The 18,347-nt window shown below is 37.5% G+C and overlaps 1 protein-coding gene across 18 annotated transcripts in view; it reads right to left on the reverse strand.

Annotated features, from left to right (window-relative positions):
• ABI2 (abl interactor 2) overlaps nt 1-18,347 on the reverse strand; it is a 61,372-nt gene that overhangs the window by 13,881 nt on the left and 29,144 nt on the right. For 2 of the 18 annotated variants that reach the window (XM_054173673.1, XM_054173658.1), the window contains exons 3-9: nt 16,297-16,473; nt 12,669-12,686; nt 6,183-6,280; nt 5,253-5,399; nt 4,126-4,247; nt 2,987-3,169; nt 1,839-1,997 (exon numbers count right to left, since the gene is read on the reverse strand). In XM_054173673.1, coding sequence (XP_054029648.1) covers nt 1,839-1,997; nt 2,987-3,169; nt 4,126-4,247; nt 5,253-5,399; nt 6,183-6,280; nt 12,669-12,686; nt 16,297-16,473 — 904 coding nt within the window. Of the gene's footprint in view, nt 1-1,838; nt 1,998-2,986; nt 3,170-4,125; nt 4,251-5,252; nt 5,400-6,182; nt 6,281-12,668; nt 12,687-16,296; nt 16,474-18,347 lie in introns of all 18 variants that reach the window. The other 16 variants (XM_054173668.1, XM_054173651.1, XM_054173678.1 and 13 more) reach the window with 9 other exon arrangements.

The raw sequence follows: 18,347 nt of genomic DNA on the forward strand, positions 1-18,347 counted from the left end.
GAGGAAACTCATTAATGCTTATAAATACCTGAATGGCAAGTGTCAAGACAGATGGAGCCAGACTCTTCTCAATGGTGTCCAGTAACAGGACAAGGACAATAGACCCAAATTGGAACAGAGGGTTCCATGTAAGAAATCAAATTCTTCACTTTGAGGGTTGCAGAGCACTGGATGAGGCTGCCCAGAGCGGCTGGGGAGCCTCCATATTTGGAAGCATTCAAAACCCACATGGACATGTTCCCGGGTGATTTACTTCAGGTGATTCTACTCTAGCAGGGGGGTTGGACTAGATGATCTTCAGAGATCCCTTCCAACCACTGCCATTCTGCAATTCTATGATTTAGCAGATGGCACAGTTCCCTTCAATCCCATACCAAACACCACTGAAGTTTCTACGGTGTCTAATGCTTAACCTTGTATAAGAGCACTTTCTTGATGGGAGGAAAAAGCATACAAGATAAAGATGGATTAATGAAGAATCAATGTTCAAAAGTACAAAAGCAAATGTACATCCCACACCAAAGCAGAAACATGACACATGGTATAGATAAAGGATTACAGCCTGTCTAACAGGGACTTGGAGATCAAAACTTATTTGGCAACAAAGACAGTATTGTTTTAAGCTGCTTGCCATAATGGAAGGTGAACACTGTACTTGGACCACAGTTTTGGCAAGGCTACTAGCAACGTAGTGGAAGTTACCCAAGATTAACTGCGAGATCTGCAATGGAGATAGAATACAGAATGGAATGGAATAATATAGCATAGTATAGTCTAATATAGCATAGTATAGAATGGAATAAACCAGGTTGGAAAAGACCTTCGAGATCAAGTACAACCTATCATCCAACACTATCTAATCAACTAAACCATGGCACTAAGTGCCCCATCAAGTGTCTTCTTAAACACCTCCAGTGATGGTGACTCTGCCACCTCCCTGGGCAGCCCATTCCAATGGCCAGTCACTCTTCCTATGAACAAATTCTTCCTAACATCCAGCTTAAACCTCTCTCCTGGCACAGCTTGAGACTGTGTCCTCTTGTTCTGGTGCTGGTTGCATGGGAGAAGAGACCAACCCCTTCCTGGCTACAACCACCCTTCAGGTAGCTGTAGAGAGCAATAAGGTCTCCCCTGAGCCTCCTCTTCTCCAGCCTAAGCAACCCCAGCTCCCTCAGCCTCTCCTCATAGGGCTTGTGCTCCAATCCCCTCCCCAGCCTTGTTGCCCTTCTCTGGACATGCTCCAGCAAGTCAACATCTTTCCTAAACTGAGGGGCCCAGAACTGGACATAAGACTCAAGGTGTGGCCTAACCAGTGCTAAGTACAGGGGGGAGGATGACCTCCCTGGTCCTGCTGGCCACACTGTTCCTGATACAGGCCAGGATGCGATTTGCCTTAATGGCCACCTGGGCACACTGCTGGCTCATGTTCAGCCTACTATCAACCAGTAGTCCCGGGTTCCTCTCTGCCTGGCTGCTCTCCAACCACTCTGACCCCAGCCTGTAGCACTGCATGGGGTTGTTGTGGCCAATGTGTAGAACCTGAGACTTAGATGTGTTGAATCTCATGCCGTTGGACTCTGCCCATCTGTCCAGCCTGCCAAGGTCCCTCTGCAGAGCTCTCCTACCCTTTAACAGATCAACACCTGCCCCCAGCTTGGTGTCATCTGCAAACTTACTGATGATGGACTCAATGCCCTCATCCAGATCATCAATAAAGATATTAAAGAGCATGGGGCCCAGCACTGATCCCTGAGGGACACCACTAGTGACTGGCTGCCAGCTGGATGTGACACTTCACCACTGTGTTGAATTCAATAGAGCGGAAAATTCTTTCTTACCTGGGTTCTGGTTATAAAATGGTCCTCCATTCATCTGGTTCTGAAGGCTTGTCTGTGATGTGATAGAAGGAGGACGCCGATATGGCAAAGATCCCCCTATTGTTGGGGGGGTGTGTCGAGAGGCAGGCCTGTTCATGCTGTAGAACTGAACTGGGTGACCTAGGTTAGAATGAGAAAGATATCAGCAGAGAGAATAATGATGCTTGCCTTTTTTTACATCTACATCCAAGAATCAAAGGCTTGGACAGGTTTTCGTTTTGGTTTGTTGTTTTAAGACAATCATAGGAGCTGTCAGTTCAGCTGGATGTCTCAACAGCAACACACAAAACAACTCCTCCAACTGCCTGAATTCAGCACTGCTGACAAAAGCCAGCATGAAAATGTAAAGGTGTCTAAGCTACAAAATGAAAGAAAAAATTTCCAAATTATCCATTATATACAACATAGTTTAAGAATTGTAAGTTTAATTATTTAGTTATAAACCTGCAAAAAAGTAATACTTTGCAGTCCAGCAATTAATCAGCAGACAGTACAATCTAACTGTATGCCATTTCCAAGATTTAAAGCTGTTACCTTCTGCAGCTCAAAAACACAATACTAACTAACAGTGCTGTTCAGAAAATAGGCAGAGAATCACCTGGGGAGAAAAGAATGTTAGAAACTACTTCTAGGATGGAATAAATGAAATCATAGCCAAAGACTCTCTTTTCAGGTATCTGGCAACTGAGACAACTCCTTAAAAACTCACTCTACATTTAAGTTTCAGAGTTTTGGGGTTGAGGAGACTTGCATACAGTGGGCAACAGAACATCTGCAATTTTTATTCTGTGAGTTTCTCAGTATCCAAACCACATCACAATGTTAATGCAATAAATATTTACATAAATGTTAAAGTTATTTAAATGTTGTAAAAATTACATAAATGTTAAAATCATTAAGTGATTTATGTTTATAAAACTAGTACACCTCGAATTATCTACTACAACCATGACCCTATAGATAGGTATTAGCAGGTATTTTCTAGTTAAAGTTTAAAAACAAAAGTTAAGAAAACATACAAAATTCCTGCTTCTGCAGCAACTCTGAAAAGCCCTGGAGTGTGATCACATCTGGGTTCACCTGCCCAACCAGCTGGAGCAGATACTCACCTGTAGAGGGTGTGGAAGAAACAGCAGGGGGAGTTGGAGAGGTGAAGCCATCAGCAAGGGGCTGAGCTCCTGCAGCAGCAGCAGCAGCATCTGGGGCAGCAGAGGGAGGGGCAGGAGCAGGAGGAGTAGGGGCAGGAGCAGAGGTAGCAGGAAGGGGAGAAGTGCCAGCAGAGCCAGCAGGGGCTAAGTGAAGAGAGGAGGAACAGGTGAAGTTAATAAGGAGATATGTTAGCAAGGACTGGAGAAAGCCTTTGACTGTCCAGTGTTAGCTGTTTATTAGGCGCATAGCATTTCAGAATGTACAAGGAGATGAGAGAAAATGGAGCTGTTAAAAGAAGGCCCATTCCTATGTAGATGGTAAATGAGGGTTAAGCAAATTCACTTCTTTTCACATCTGAAGGGCACAACCCAGAACTTTTCACTGAAAGCCATTACTTCCTAAAGATGTCTTCAAATCTTTTTAGTTATGCTTTGCTCTGTAGCACTGCTGCTTGTGACTTTTGTACACATTGGAAAATACAAACAAGAAAGCCAAAAACGTCCCGTTCCTTGGCTCAGAAATATCATCTATTTCAGATCACACTGTAAGCCAACTGTACACTCTTCTAGACTGAAAGGGCTGAGCAAGGGAAAAGGAGCACTAATATCATTTCCTATTTCTGCAAAGACTAGGATAATTACATGGAACAAGCATCTTTTTGTGACAACTCAGGCTTGTATTAATGTACTAAATATATACTTTGTGCCTGTCTCTCATTTCATCTAATTTTTCAAAAACATGCTTCTATGTATCTGCATAAACAGCCAATGGGAAAAAAAACACAACAAAACAACAAACCCACCACCATTTTTTGGTTAAAAGCATAAGGGAGAAGTTTACCCCAGCCCACTGAAAAGGCTGTTGTGTCCTACTCAGTCACATGCAGACAGCTAGACAAAAAAAATCTGATAAAATATATAAAAAGTACTAGAGTTCATCAGACACTCCCAGAAAAACTACTACTTGATTTAAACTCATCCTATCAACAGCACGCAATTTTCAAGTCTTGCATGTTTCTGGATAATGAACTCTTGGGGTTTAAGAGACTTGCAAATGCTAAAGATAAAGGCTGAGTCAGAAAGAGGAAGTGTTCATTTACCTGGATAGACACTGGGAGGAGACGGCGTGGGAACTGCAATAGGAACACCCACACTTCCACTTCCACTGTTCTCTCGACTGCTGCTCCGACTACTTGGGTGGCTTCCTCCACTACTCCCACTGCTGCTGTAAGAAACCAAAATAACCCAGGGTATGAATATGCTGCTATGCATGTTTAAATGTAAGATCCTTCAAAGAGCACCTTACTAATTCAAAGTAGCAGGGAATAAGAGGAAAGAAACAATGATGTAATGCTACATAAAGTTTAGTTTTCCTAAAACTCTTCACCTTGGCTACAACACAAGTAGTTTTCCAGTCAGTGTCAGTGAACTTGCCCATAAATTAAACGCTTCCGGAACCTTGCTCAAAGTACATCACTCCAATATTTTAACCCCCTATTGAGCAAATACAGATAATTTTCCTGTAACTTATAAAATGTGCAGATGTTCAGAGTGATTTATATGCTTCCACATGAGATTACTGAAATCTGGAAATTGTGCAACAGTAAAATTAAGTTCTCTTACATTTTAAGTCCGTTTAGCCACCCTTAAGTAATTATGATCTTTAAAAAGCAAAAATTTCAAGGGAAGTATTTAGACCTGTCATATCATGAAGTTCTTAATTATCCCAGAGAAAGGGCTAGCCTTCTAGTTTATCTTTATTCTGTGTTTGAAGTCACCAGTATTCTCAAAATACAATGTTCTTTTAGGCTACTCAATCTATTAAGATCAATGACTGCTGAAGCAGTGTGAACTACAAGCATACTGTGTATGTATTCCTTCAACAGGTAGGAGGTGAGTTGCATACAAAGTTTTTCCCTGTTTTGTAAGCATTCTTTAAAGTAATATAATGATCTACCTACTTGAAATACCACAATTTTAGTAATTAAGTACTGTGTTAGCACTAAAATCAAGGTGACTAGGGGATTAAGTAAACAATCTTACCACGATTCGTTACTCTAGTTTCATTAGAGAGCATTCCCATCATGCCAAATAACATTCCCAGTCCATGTCATGAATTACCATGCCTCAATGTACAATTGCAGAGGGATTCAATACTTATCATAGCCTTTTTCCCCATGTGCTTATACAATACTAAACAGACCTTGTACAGGACTACACCAAATACCTGTATGTGCGATTCCTCTGATTCACAGAAGCTGTTCTAACAGGGCTCTGTTGTGAGGGAGCCATATTGCGTGTTGGGCTAGGCACGTAGTCATTTGGTACCACTGGGGGACGTACTGGCTCTAGCGTACGATAGGGAGAGTGACGTCTACACAGGGACAAACATATTTCAGAAAACAATTAAGAGAACACAGACAAAACCAAAGATTTTTTATTCTTTAAATGATAGCTACGTACCAATCAGTAATGGGAGGTAAAATGTTTTATCTATAAAAGTTTATAGTACCCACTTCATAGGATGAGAAAAAATATAACAATGTCCTTTATGTACTTCAGTCTTTCTATTAATAAGCTCTGTCACACATCCTCTTCTTGTTTTGAAAGTAATCCAGAACTTGTTATAAAATAAACCACCATGATCTGTATGTACATTAACTAATCACATACCAATAATCACATTCATCCCAGCTCTAGCATATTTTACTAAGTTCAAAGTCAAGTTCACAGAATTAACAGGAAAGTACTTTTATCACACACAGCACAAATAATTAATGAACAGTGCCACATACTGATTTTCCAGTTGTTTAGCACCACTTGTTAAAGCCACATAGTTAATGACTTTTTGCTCTAAAGCATGTCGTTTTAAGTGCTCTGCAATGACAAAACGTTTCTATTGGGAAAGGCTGCTGATGCCTGCTGTCTTGTGGCAGAAACATGCTAAATGATATATAAAACATGATCAGTGTAAGAGGATGTGGATATAATACCTCTTCACCTTTGTGAATGGTTCAAACCAAAAAACAAACAAAAAAGCCAAATGACAACAACAAACAAACAGCAATAAAAACAATACACACTTCAGAAAGAATCTTCCCCTTTCCCCCCCCTTCTGCTCACTACAGCAAATTACACATTTGGTGACTGCACTTACCCAATAGTTCCCTTTCCTGACATCGGTGGACTTGGTGGCTTCTGTGTGGGTGGTGTTGTACGAGGCAGTCCACCCATCTTCATATTCTGTGTGCTGACCTGTACAAAAGAATGGGGAGAAGAAAACATTCACTAAGCTCAGTTTCCTGGGTGAGAAACACTAAGATGTCTTCAGCAATTAACTCTAAGTAGAGGAAGGTCTAAACAAAAAAAAACGGAGAGGCCATGCATTTTATATGCGATTTCCACTCTGCTAGAAGTCAAGAGTTGTGCTCAAAGGACTCTATTACACAGGGTTTTTCAAAATTGTATATACAAAAAGTGAATTTGCCATTAGGCTATCACATCAACATTAAATGACTGATAATACAGACAGCATATCAAACTTGATTAAACCTTCCAGTCATCTCTTGAGACAAAGGCAGTTATTTCATGTTGCACTACTGAATGATAACTTCACAAAAATGTATTTAATACACTTTAAATTATAGCTAATAGGTCACAATTTAATGTAATTCATACATTTGGAGAAATCAATCTCCAAATATGATCCATTAATGTTTTAGTATCTTCACAGTATGATATCAACAGTTTTCATTTGTAATTGTAAATTAATTCACAGTAAACATTATTGATGTATATATAAACACAGAAAGAAAGCTGCATGGAAAAAAATTAAAATATGTGCTTTTTTCCCCCATCAAATCTGCAGCAAGTTAATCTCTTAGGAAATAAATGGATGGGGAGAAAAATATCCAGCAGTGATGTGATGTAATTCCTGTTGTCCCCTCCCCCTTTTTAAGAATAAAATAATGAAGTAACTTTTACATTAAAAAATTTACTCTAACTTCTGGAAAAACAAAAAAGGAACCACCTGCATTCCCAACTAACTGACCAATCTAGGCACCATCAACAACTGTTAACAATGTAGGCATTTTGCTCCTCTGTGAGGTGCTGGCTAAGCACGGTTCTCTCAAAATATGCATCCTTACAGGAATCACTACATAGTCTTCTTACACAGAAGTCTCTATTAAACAGCTTGGATTTATGAATGTTCAAACTACTGCTTAGCTACAGATATTCAACAAACTTAAATCAGTACGCTTACATATTTTTTCCTGTTGTTCCTGTCATGCTCTACTTCAGAGCACTTCTGCCTCCACCTCCCATTTAAAAAAAAAAATTAAAAAAAAATCACAGTGATCAAGGCATTAAGAGTATTTGCAAACATCATTAAAGGCAAATTACTCCTTCAAAATTTGACTATAACAACTTGCTTAAAATCCTGACAATGTTTAGATTTGTGCATTAATAAATACTGAGAACAGTGTAAAGGGTAACATATTCTGTATTCTAGTCCACCGAAACTTGAATCCCTAACTCCAAATAATCCCAGAGCTATCACATTTTTCAGTCTGCTGGGAGGAAAAGAAAACCAAGTGCTGGAAGAGGTTTTGGGGGTTTGTTTGGTTTTCAGGGTTTTTTTTGTCAGATTCAAAAACAGATGTTCGGATTTAGTTGTGCAAAAGTAAATTTAAGACAATTCTTTTGCACAGCATTATAAAGTCCTTTAAGCCAACTCTAAGCAACAAGAAATCCAAAGTTAATTCAAGTGAGGGATGAAGTAAGCACTGAACTACAACTACTTTAAGGGAAGAAGGGAAAGTATAAAATTAAGTGTATTTTATTCTATACACGGAACATTAAGAAATAACACAATCTGATTTTTTTTTAAAGTTGCAGCACTCCCTGTATTTCTTCTTTCATTAAAGATGCCCGTTTCTCCCACCTGCCTATTTCAGTGGTCAAAAAACCCACACACAAAACACCACTTTAATTAAACAATCACTGTATTGCCATTTGCTATGTTTCAAAGAGCCCATTAAGTTGGGCAGGGGTTTTGGATGTCTTCAGATGACAGCAAACTCAGACCATTCACGTGCCCCTGTACAGTACATTTAGGTGTTTGGCTATGCTATTGTTTCCAGCCAGCTGATGTAACCACTAGTTATTACTAAGATTCCATTCAGAATATGGAATTCCATCGAGACTCTTATTATTTGTATACAATCATTGCAGGAATAAATACCAAGTTTTAGGCTTCCACTGTGATAAAGATACACAAAAAGAAAGGACAGTAGAGGTGGAAGACACAGTGACACCACCACAGTAAGAAGTGTAAGTAATACTTGCCAAACACAGAACTCCAGTGACTGTTAATTTCTTTAACACTGAGAATGAACATATCCTTGACGTAGGATGGAAGAAAGCTTTAAAAAAAATGTGACCAAAGAAAAAGTGATACTTGTTTAATCAAGGGACTTCAGTCACAAAAGAAGTCATCCTTAAGATTACATGAAAGATGGCAAAATGCACAAGCAGTAGGCTGATTCAGACTCTTTGAAATGACTTTTCAACACTGAAATTGAAATGTTGAGAGCACAATTAATTTGAGTTTACAAGGCTGTCTTCAAATCTCAGGATTAATGGCTTTAAGATCAGCTACTTTAAGTTAAACATCCCTGAGTAATTTATGGTCAAATAATCACAGAAGAGAAACGAAGAATATAAAATGGTTCTAACAGTTCTGATTCAAATGCACAGATCTGTATAAATAACAACATGCAGGGCACTAAAAAAGGTTACAGACTGCCTTAAGAAAGAAAAAGAAAAATGAAAGCTATACAAATTGCAACTTCAGCTGACATAACAATACAACATGGAGGGGATGGGGGGGGAAGCCACTAATACTGCCTCTTGCAAAATTTTTACTGGTTTATCTATTTTGTACATGGTTGTAAAGATAGCTTCCACAAATCCTCATCCACACACTTCCTTCTTACAAATTTCTAAAATCCAAAGCAAGCACAAAACTCAAGGTCACAAGGTCACATTTCCATTTGTGATCAAATTTAAAAAACAAAGCAAACAAGCACCAAAAACACACACAGACACAAAAAAAAAAATCCAAAAACACAACCACCACCACACCCCACATTTTCTGAAGTATGAATTTACCAAAAGTTGTACTGTTTCTGATGAGGTTTCCCCTAGTGCTGCACAGCTGGAACTATCCAGGATGCAACTGCTTTAATTAGAAGGTGAAAGCAGAGGAAACTGTGCGGCAAAACAGAGCCTGCAACAAAGAAATACAAAGTACCACCTCCCCTTCCTCCCCTTTGTTCACAACTACCCGAACAGCTAACCACTATGCTAGAAGAGAAGGGAAACAAACAAACAAACACACACCACCAGAGCAATGATTCAAGCACAAAGCTCAGGGGGGGAAAAAAAAAAAAAAAAGGTAAAAAAATGTGACTGCTCTGAAAGCAAGACAGCCCTGCAAACAGACAAGGAGTACCCAGGTTCTATGCAGAATGCATGCAGTTATTTTTCCAATTCTTCTTTTGCCTCTTCCCACAGAAGTAAGAAAGTGCAAAATATTACCAACTGAAATTACATGGAGGATCATTAAATAATTTTGTGGAGATATTGGATAAGGCTTTTTTCACAGGATATCCTGCAGAAGGTTTTTATATGTCAATTAGCAAGCACCTGCACTACAGAAGCATCTCCCACCGAAGCTGTAACTCTTGCAACACTGGAACTGTAATCCTAGAGGACACTCTGAGATCCAGCTGCACAGTAACAGCCACAAAAGTAACTGTAAAGAAATGGACCACTGTGGAACATGACTATTCCATTTAAAAAGGGTACACTAGTATTTCAGTTTTAGAAAGGCAATACCTGAATGACTTCAAGACATGACACAGGGCTGACCAGAACCCTTAGAAAATTATAATTTTACATTCGGGGGGTTGTTTTAAATAATTAAAAGTTATGGGTTTTTTCATAGATCCCAGTGATTAAATCACCTTCTTATGGTCCTAACAGATGACTGAAATTCTCTTATAGTTATGTTTTTATAGACATTTAACAGATTACAAATTTTTTATACAGTGGAGTGATAAACTTCAGTGATATAAACTCATTAAAACTGACAAATATAGTGCTTTCAGTTCAATTATTGGAAACGTTTTCATGGTCAAAAAAATTCATCAAACAGGAAGTGGAGAGATACATAGTTGGTAAGATATAAGAGCTGTCATCAGATATGCAATGTGCATTTGCACGGATACACTATGTATTTACATGGCTGTAAGGAGATTAGGAACTTACCTGCTCAAAGTATTTCAATTCACATTTTTATTTTTCTGAAAAAAACCCTCATTGCCAGTTAACTATCAAAACAAAGAGGGAATTTTTGTTTGTTTGTTTGTGGTGCTGGGTTGTTTTTTTTCCCCAAAAAGTCTGAATACTAGATATTCCACACAACCAAACCTCAGAAGGAGCAGCTTTCTAAAGCTAAAATTGGACTTGGTCCTAAACTTTTTAAGGGGTGCCTTATAGTCACATCAAATTTTATAGAACTTTCAGGACATCAGAAGAATCACCTTTGCCAAAAACCTAGTAAGCGTTGCATCAGTGGATTATACTCAAAAACTTCAAGCAGCTACCCAACCTTCTTGAGCAATTCTATATGCAACTTCAGAAAAACAACTTACAGTTGAATCAAAACTCCCTTTCCACATCTTGATTCATCTAGGTAATGCTACAATGAGGATGAGAGGATGAACAGATTTTTTGCTCATCATCTGCTGCCTCAAAGTAAATTCCTTTTCAGGCTGTGCTCAGCCAGTTAAGTACTTACTCTGCACATCTAAGCAAACCATAGTTTGTCAATTGATTAACCAGTTGATAGGGAAGTGAAATGTCTAGATTTCAACCCTGTCTTGACAAAAGGCCATAAGTAGAAGCTTCAGCAAGCGTGTTTACCTATTTTTTATTTTACCTAAAGTAATTGAAGAATCAAATCTGGTAAACACAAAAACAACTTAAACAATGCCAATTTCAATTAATATTCCTCTGACTTTTAACTGAAATTTTCTTCAAAATTCATTCAGAATTTAAATTTAAGCTACCTACCCAGACAAAAGCACAGTTAGCCCTGCAACAATCAGTTTAATAGTGTAACTGTTAGGTAAGACTAAGGCTCCCCTGCAGCCATGAAAAATAAATGAAGGCTAAAGACTTCATTTCTAAGCTCCTGTAAGTAAAATAAATTTCTTATTCTCACAGAACTAGAGTTAGTAGCCACCTTCTCATTTTCTAAAACAGACAGAAAGATAAGTCCGGGAGGAGATATCTTTTGCAATCCACAAACAAAAAGCATTCAAACACTATGTGAATTGAAATTCTCTACCTCACACATTCATGTAAAAATAAATATAAAATAACATGCAACAAATCTCTCATCTATTAAACATTTTCCATTGTGATCACATGTTCTACATACACTTAAACGCCTCACTGGAAGTACCATCACTGGGATATCCACAGTAATACCTGGTTTTACAGGCAATCTTTTCAGGAACATAGAAGATTTTCTTTTAGCTTTTTCCAGTCATGGAAAATACTTAATTATGAAAAATATTTCACATCAACTACAAGCTTCATTTAATTAATATACTCATACTACATACTCATCTCCTATGTTCTAAAATACATTTCCCTCTCTAAAACTATGCCAGCTACTACTCAAAATCTTTCATCCCCTCTTTCCCCCAACCAGCTGCACTTCAGGAGGAGGATAATAACTCAATATGGGCTATAACCTGCCTATGAATTAATGTATTATGAACTCCAGAGTATAATGTAATTTCTTTTAACTGCTTGTCTAACTGATTTGATGCTTTTTATTAATACTAATGCAGCTACCAAGGCTACTAACATTTAAATCTCTAAGATCCTTGAAAATGTTACATGATTCATACTTCAGTCTGAGTTCATTCATTTGATATTCAACTAAACAAATCACTTAGTTGTGTGAAATATTTAATAACTCTTAAACAGCAAGCTATCAAATCTGTTAAAATGTCCATATACAGGTGTGTCTTGGTATTTAAACAGTGCCAGTTGTTTCTGAAAAATTTAAGGATACTGCAACTTTAAAAAAATAATATTCAGAGCTTGATTTTTTTACACATCTTTGGAGCCCATTATCTGTGCAATCTCACACTGAAACATTAATCCAGATCAAATCTTAACTTACACCGTATATAGGATAAAAAGAATATTACACAGGGGGAGGCTCATATTCAGCTGCTACTTAGTCACTTGTACCTTTTTGTCTACACAAGGTTAGCGCAACATTCCTCCCTTGTAAATGATGTGGTGGATATGCTGAAGGCAGTTAATATTTTGCCACAAAGCTTTTAAAATGAACTGTGTTAGCTTATTACATAAATACATCAGTTTATATCACAAAACATTTACCTGCAATGAAACCATTCAACAGAAGGTCTGATACACAGGAGAGAGAGCAGGTGTTGCTCTCTCTGCTACAATCAGTAACATGTTAATCATCTCCCCGTGTGTAATAGTCTCAGAAGAGTAAGAATGGAAATCCAGCCCTGGGGTTTCTTACCTTAAATCTAAGCAACCACTTAATGCATAAATGGAGCAAATAAAAGAGGTAAGGAAAAAAAAAAAAAGCATTGAAAGGTTAGTTGGAACTTCAGGATATGAAGAGAAAGGAAAAAGAAAGAAAAAAGTTAAGCATTCAGCATTAACAAAATAATGTATCAGTAGATCATAGAAAGAGTGGTTAAAGCAGAATGTGTCATGAACAAAAGATTTTCAAGCTGAAACTTTCAATATACATTGACCACAAAGGCTTTAGCTTAACAGCTTAAAATGAATGCTTAATTGCTTGTACAGTTTACTCAAGTTCTTACAGTGCTAAAAGTCAGCTTCTTTCAGAATGGACTGTGAGATCTAGATGGATTAACTTCCGAGATTAATGTATTTGAACTGCCAAAGGATAGTCCTGTCAATACCCTGAGTTCATTTAAATTGTTACATGCATTAGCATATTTATAACTAGTTGAAATAGAAGCCTCTAGAATATTAAGGTAATATACATTCTTTCCTAGACAATACTGTTAGTTAACTCAACCTGATGCCATGAAGTTTGTTCTCTTGAACAAAGATCAAGAGCAAATCATGATATCTTGTCTATACAGCACTCCATATGGATACCGCACCACAAAATACACAGTTTAGAACATACTGGTAAGACATTAACAAACAGCAAAATAATTTTTAAAACTTATGTGCTAGCTTTTTGACACTAGGTCCTATATCTTACTGGCACATCTTCTTTCCTCAATGTTTTCAAAAGTACTAGTCTTTCCATTACATCTCTTATATTAAACATGCAGAATCACAACAGTGGTGCCTCAAGAACAACTGCTCTTTTTCACCCATTTAGAAAAGATCCTAATGTGCTAAAAGAGAAACAACCTCATTTACCAGAAAAATACCCGGGGTATGAGTTAAATGTTTTACAGATCTATTGACTAAAACAGTGTCTGTTTCATATAACTACACTGAAAAACCAGGTTCCCCTACACTGGCCAGAGTGGCCAGCTACATTAGCGGGCCCATGAGCACAGACTTTTTGCACAGCAGCACTACCTAGTAATTATAGTACACATCACTTGGAATGGATCAGACTTCACTCTTTTTTTTCCTTCCCCATCTTCTTGACTGAAGATCTCTTTGGCAGAAAGGGCAGATTGGAAGACTTTGTAATTCAGGAAATATTAAAAACAAAAAAGCAAGTCTCCCTTGGAGAACAGGCTCTTCAGACTTTTGTAGCATTGTAGCTTCAGGGAGGGAATATGAGGAGGAATTGCTGGAATGATTCAGTGGCACTTAAATTCTCCTCTTATCTGTTAAGAAACCATATTGTAGAGCACTTTTCCCGAAGATGGTATCTACCAGTGCTTTGAATTTCTAAACAGAAGGAATAGGTGCTCAAATGCCTATACCACATCTCTCAACATGGCATACCAGATTTTTTGACTAAGGATGCTCCCTTTTTATTCCATACTATTCTCTGTCCAGTTTGACATTTTTCTTGGAGCTTACAATGAATGCCTGCTGCATTAGCTCTTTCACGTCCTGACAATGCCTAATTCTGTGTTCAAGAAGCAGAAGGAAATCCTTACAGCAGAAAAAGGACAAAGAATATAGACTAAGGCACTGTGATGCTAACTGGAACTTAAATTATATTTATTCAGTAACTCCTGATTATTTATTTGAAAAGTGCCACAGCTCAAGGAATAAAGAGATATAAATAGACAAATTTAAAGTTCCTATCCCTTTTAATTTTCCCTCCTTTTTGATCTTCAGATAGAGACCTAGTAAAGCAATCTGTAGTTACTCAAGCAGAACAAAACCACCAAGTTCATAGGCAGAACTAACAACTTTCTCCCCATCAGCAAGGGAATACATCTTTCTTCTGTGCTAAACAGAGGATTAACCTTACTGGAAGACATCCATGGATCTTAATCTTATTTTAAGTTCTCTGCTTATTAGTTCACAAGTACACAACATTTTTCATTTTCTAAATAAATATACTACATTTTAAATGTAATTTGTAAAATGTTTCAAACATATCACAAGCATAAAAATAGATGCAAGTACACATTTGAGTCATCATCCATTTGATGAAGTATGTTCTTTCAAAAGAACGTAATTCGTTGCATCACAGTGAGCATAATTCTGCTACATTGAGGCAAGTGGGACACCAATTTATAGTGGTTTACAGCCGGTGATAATACTGTGCTGCAAAGCAATTCTTTAACAAGTTCAAACACAATCTCCTTTAAAGAAAAGTGATCATTACAGCATTAGCAACAGTAATCCTACAGGTTAATATGTACCATCCATATCCAGGAGGAGTTCGGCTGACCTGCAAAATCTCAAAATTTTTAAGAACTGTAAGTAGATTTTAACCAAAAACTGGTAACAATTTCCTGGCCAAAACTGTAGTCAGTAATGCTGGGCTTTTATTGTTTGGCTTGGTTTTCCAAATTAAGCTTGAAGAGTCACTTATCCTCTTTTCTTTTTAAAATCTGTTTAGAGTTACAAACTGAGGTGGGCTCTTTTGGTAAGGAATGGGGGGAAAAAAAAAGACTTTCTGTTACTGAACAGGATGTTGAGAAGACCTTGAGTAAAATCAGACTGTTCAGAATCTAAATTTTAAGTTGTTTAAGTAATCTATTGCCATTTAAATGACTATTCAAGCAGACAGTTCAAGTTGAACAATTTAGATAATCTAATGCACTTAGGTGTCAAGTAAAACAAATTCTGGTGTACACTGACTGGAAGAAGCATCTTACCTTACTGCTACTTAGCAGATTTACAGATTTGTTAGTCTGTCATGTAAAAACAACACCATTTTGTGTTATTTACCTTTCTTCTCCTGGAACTTTAATATTGGCAGTGTTCTCATTTCCATATTTGTTTTCCTGGCAGTTAACAAGTTAACAATGAGCTCATGTCTCCTAAGACTATGTTTACATGCAGGATGTGCTTTTTAAAATGCCTGTCTAATCTCACACATGATATTACCACTGTTGTGTACACTGATCTACCACTTGCATACAATAGGCACCACTCAGTTGTGTCTCAGTATGATCTTTGCCCTGAAACAATTCCTTTTTTTCCTAATCAAAATGGGAGAACCAAGTGGCTTTGAACTTGGCAGCAGTATTTCCATTCTGAAAGGTGTAGAGATCTCAATTTAGCAAAGAACATCACAGGATATGGGTATAACTGACTCTGACAGAAAGAAGAAAAGAAAGTACATAATACATCTCACGCAAACCCTTTATCTGGGTGAGTTTCAAAGTAAACCAGCAGCAATTACAGCTGGATCATACTTTGTGGTGTTAATTCAGGCAGAAAAGTGATAGTGTATCAGCAGCATCACACAAGAAAGTATTTACAAGTGTTTTAGAAGGTGAGAGACACAGTCCTGAGTATCCTCAGAAGATTTAGTGGGATCACAAGGTTTAGAACAACTAGGGCAAGAGAATGGGAAAGAGCAACTGCAAATTTGACCCAAATCCTCTTATGTTTTTAGACAGAGTGGCCAGGCAATGAGAAACTGGTATATTACTATGAAAAGCATCAGGTTATTTTTAAAATATACAAAGACAATGTATTTGCAGCAATTTGGCTGTTTTAACAATATCACCTACCTTCACTCCATGTCCAATATCATCTAGAATTGTATAATCAATAGGTTTCCTGATGTAGCGAACTGGTCGCTCCAAGTTAGCTGGTGCAATGATTTTGTGAGTTCTTGAGGTGTTTTTGTTTGTAGTCAAGATACCAATTTCTCTTCTAGCAACTTTCTCTTTGTGAATGTCCACCGTCTACAAAAGACGTAGTGTATTTACTAACAGTTGTATGCATTTGAATACAGAGTCAGTATATAAAAAAAACTGAGTTAGTTCCAAAGATCTCTTGTATACTGTGCTAAACATATCACTACATATAATTTATTACATCATCTTTGCTCAATTTACTGTTAACTTCCTTCTCCTTCCCATTCTTAGTAGTTCCCATTAATTTACAGACACTGCTTTAAATGATTCCTTCAATTACCCTTTTTAATTCTACAGTTGCTCCCTAAGCTGGCCTTTGAAATATGCTCTAGCTAGATGAAGCATAATCCTACCTTCCCAAACCTTATGACCTGAAAACCAAACCACAAGCAGGTTTTCTCACATTGTAAAGCACTTTGCTAAGCTAGAATTGGTAGTTATATCATTGAATAAAATTTCACTCAGAGAAACTGACAACATATTTCAGTCATTAACTAGCACTCGTTACACAGCAATGACTAAATTTATGTGCTCAGTACTAATTCACCCACAACAAAGCCACTGGTTAAGCCCCCTGCCTTCATTTAGAACACTGAAAATCCCTCCCTCCACAGCAACTACCATAAGCAAATCTCTAATGCAAGACAAAACCCACCAAAAATTTGTTGCCTAAATACAAGTACTCAAATTTTGTTTGGTAATAAGATTAGGGAGAAATTACCAAAAAATTTACCCATCCCTTCCAGGAAAATAAAATCTCTTAAATCACAGTGCATGGAGTTGATTGCATCATTTAAAACAAAAATAATTCCTTGCTCACAAAACAGCTTTCCTTACAGAAAGGAAGCTACAGGCTACAAAATAAAAAAATAAAACCACCATTAGGATTTCTAAACATTCACAAGATTTAGTGGTGATGAATGGCACCATAAAGGCTTTTTACAGTTAGGAGACATAACCTGTAGTAACCAAGGAACAGGTACAAATGAGAACTAATTTTCATGACGTTTTAAAAATTTTATTCTTCTGTGGGCAAGGACTGAGGTCATGGGGTTTAGTTAAACAGTTTTGCCCCCTTGTGTGTGCTGATAGCAAAACAAGCATAACCCTGTGTCACCTTGTGTATTCACCACCACCTTTAAAACTACACGATTTTTTACAAAAACAACACTCCCAAGAAGTTGCTTCTTCACTTTCTTTCGAGAAGAATTTCCACAACTCCAGAACATTACAAGGAATCTTGAATTACTATCTGTCAAGATAACCTAGCATTTCCCAACACTTTATTGTCAAGATCATACACCTTTGCTAAAATTAAGGACCGTACACAGCTCTGTCATGTACATTTCTGCACCTCCAGTACCACCAGTCTAAAACTGTAGTTTGTACTAAAGCTCCATAGCTACTTCTTAAAACAAAGCTACAAAATAGATTATTCACTGTCAAAATATGTCAGCAATCCTCTCTTTAGAAAGCTCAAATTTTTTGAGCAATGATTTGAAATTTAATGGAGGCAGTGACACTATCGGGGACACATCCACCACTACCCTCAAGAAAACCCCACTCAGATTTGGCAAGTATATCAACTCTGCAGAAATTCATGATTCATACAAGCTTAAGAGAAATACATGTATTTCAACTACTACAGGGGAAGAACAAGTTCTGAAATTAATAGCAGTCATACCAAGAGATTGTCTAGAGAATCCTCACCTCATTTGCTGAAGTGTTAGAAAGCACAGACTTTCTTGAAAAGATAACAGTATGAGGTTGCAACAACTTGGAGGACAGGCTTGTATTTATAATACCCTAAAGAAGTTAATCTCTACAATTATCTCAGACTTCATCTGTGAACTGGACAGATTACTAAGAAATGCAGAAACATTACACTGATTTTTGAGAAGGGCAGATTTAGACTAGATATT

The sequence above is a fragment of the Dryobates pubescens genome, chromosome 2 (assembly GCF_014839835.1).
Source record: "Dryobates pubescens isolate bDryPub1 chromosome 2, bDryPub1.pri, whole genome shotgun sequence".
Taxonomy (NCBI): domain Eukaryota; kingdom Metazoa; phylum Chordata; class Aves; order Piciformes; family Picidae; genus Dryobates; species Dryobates pubescens.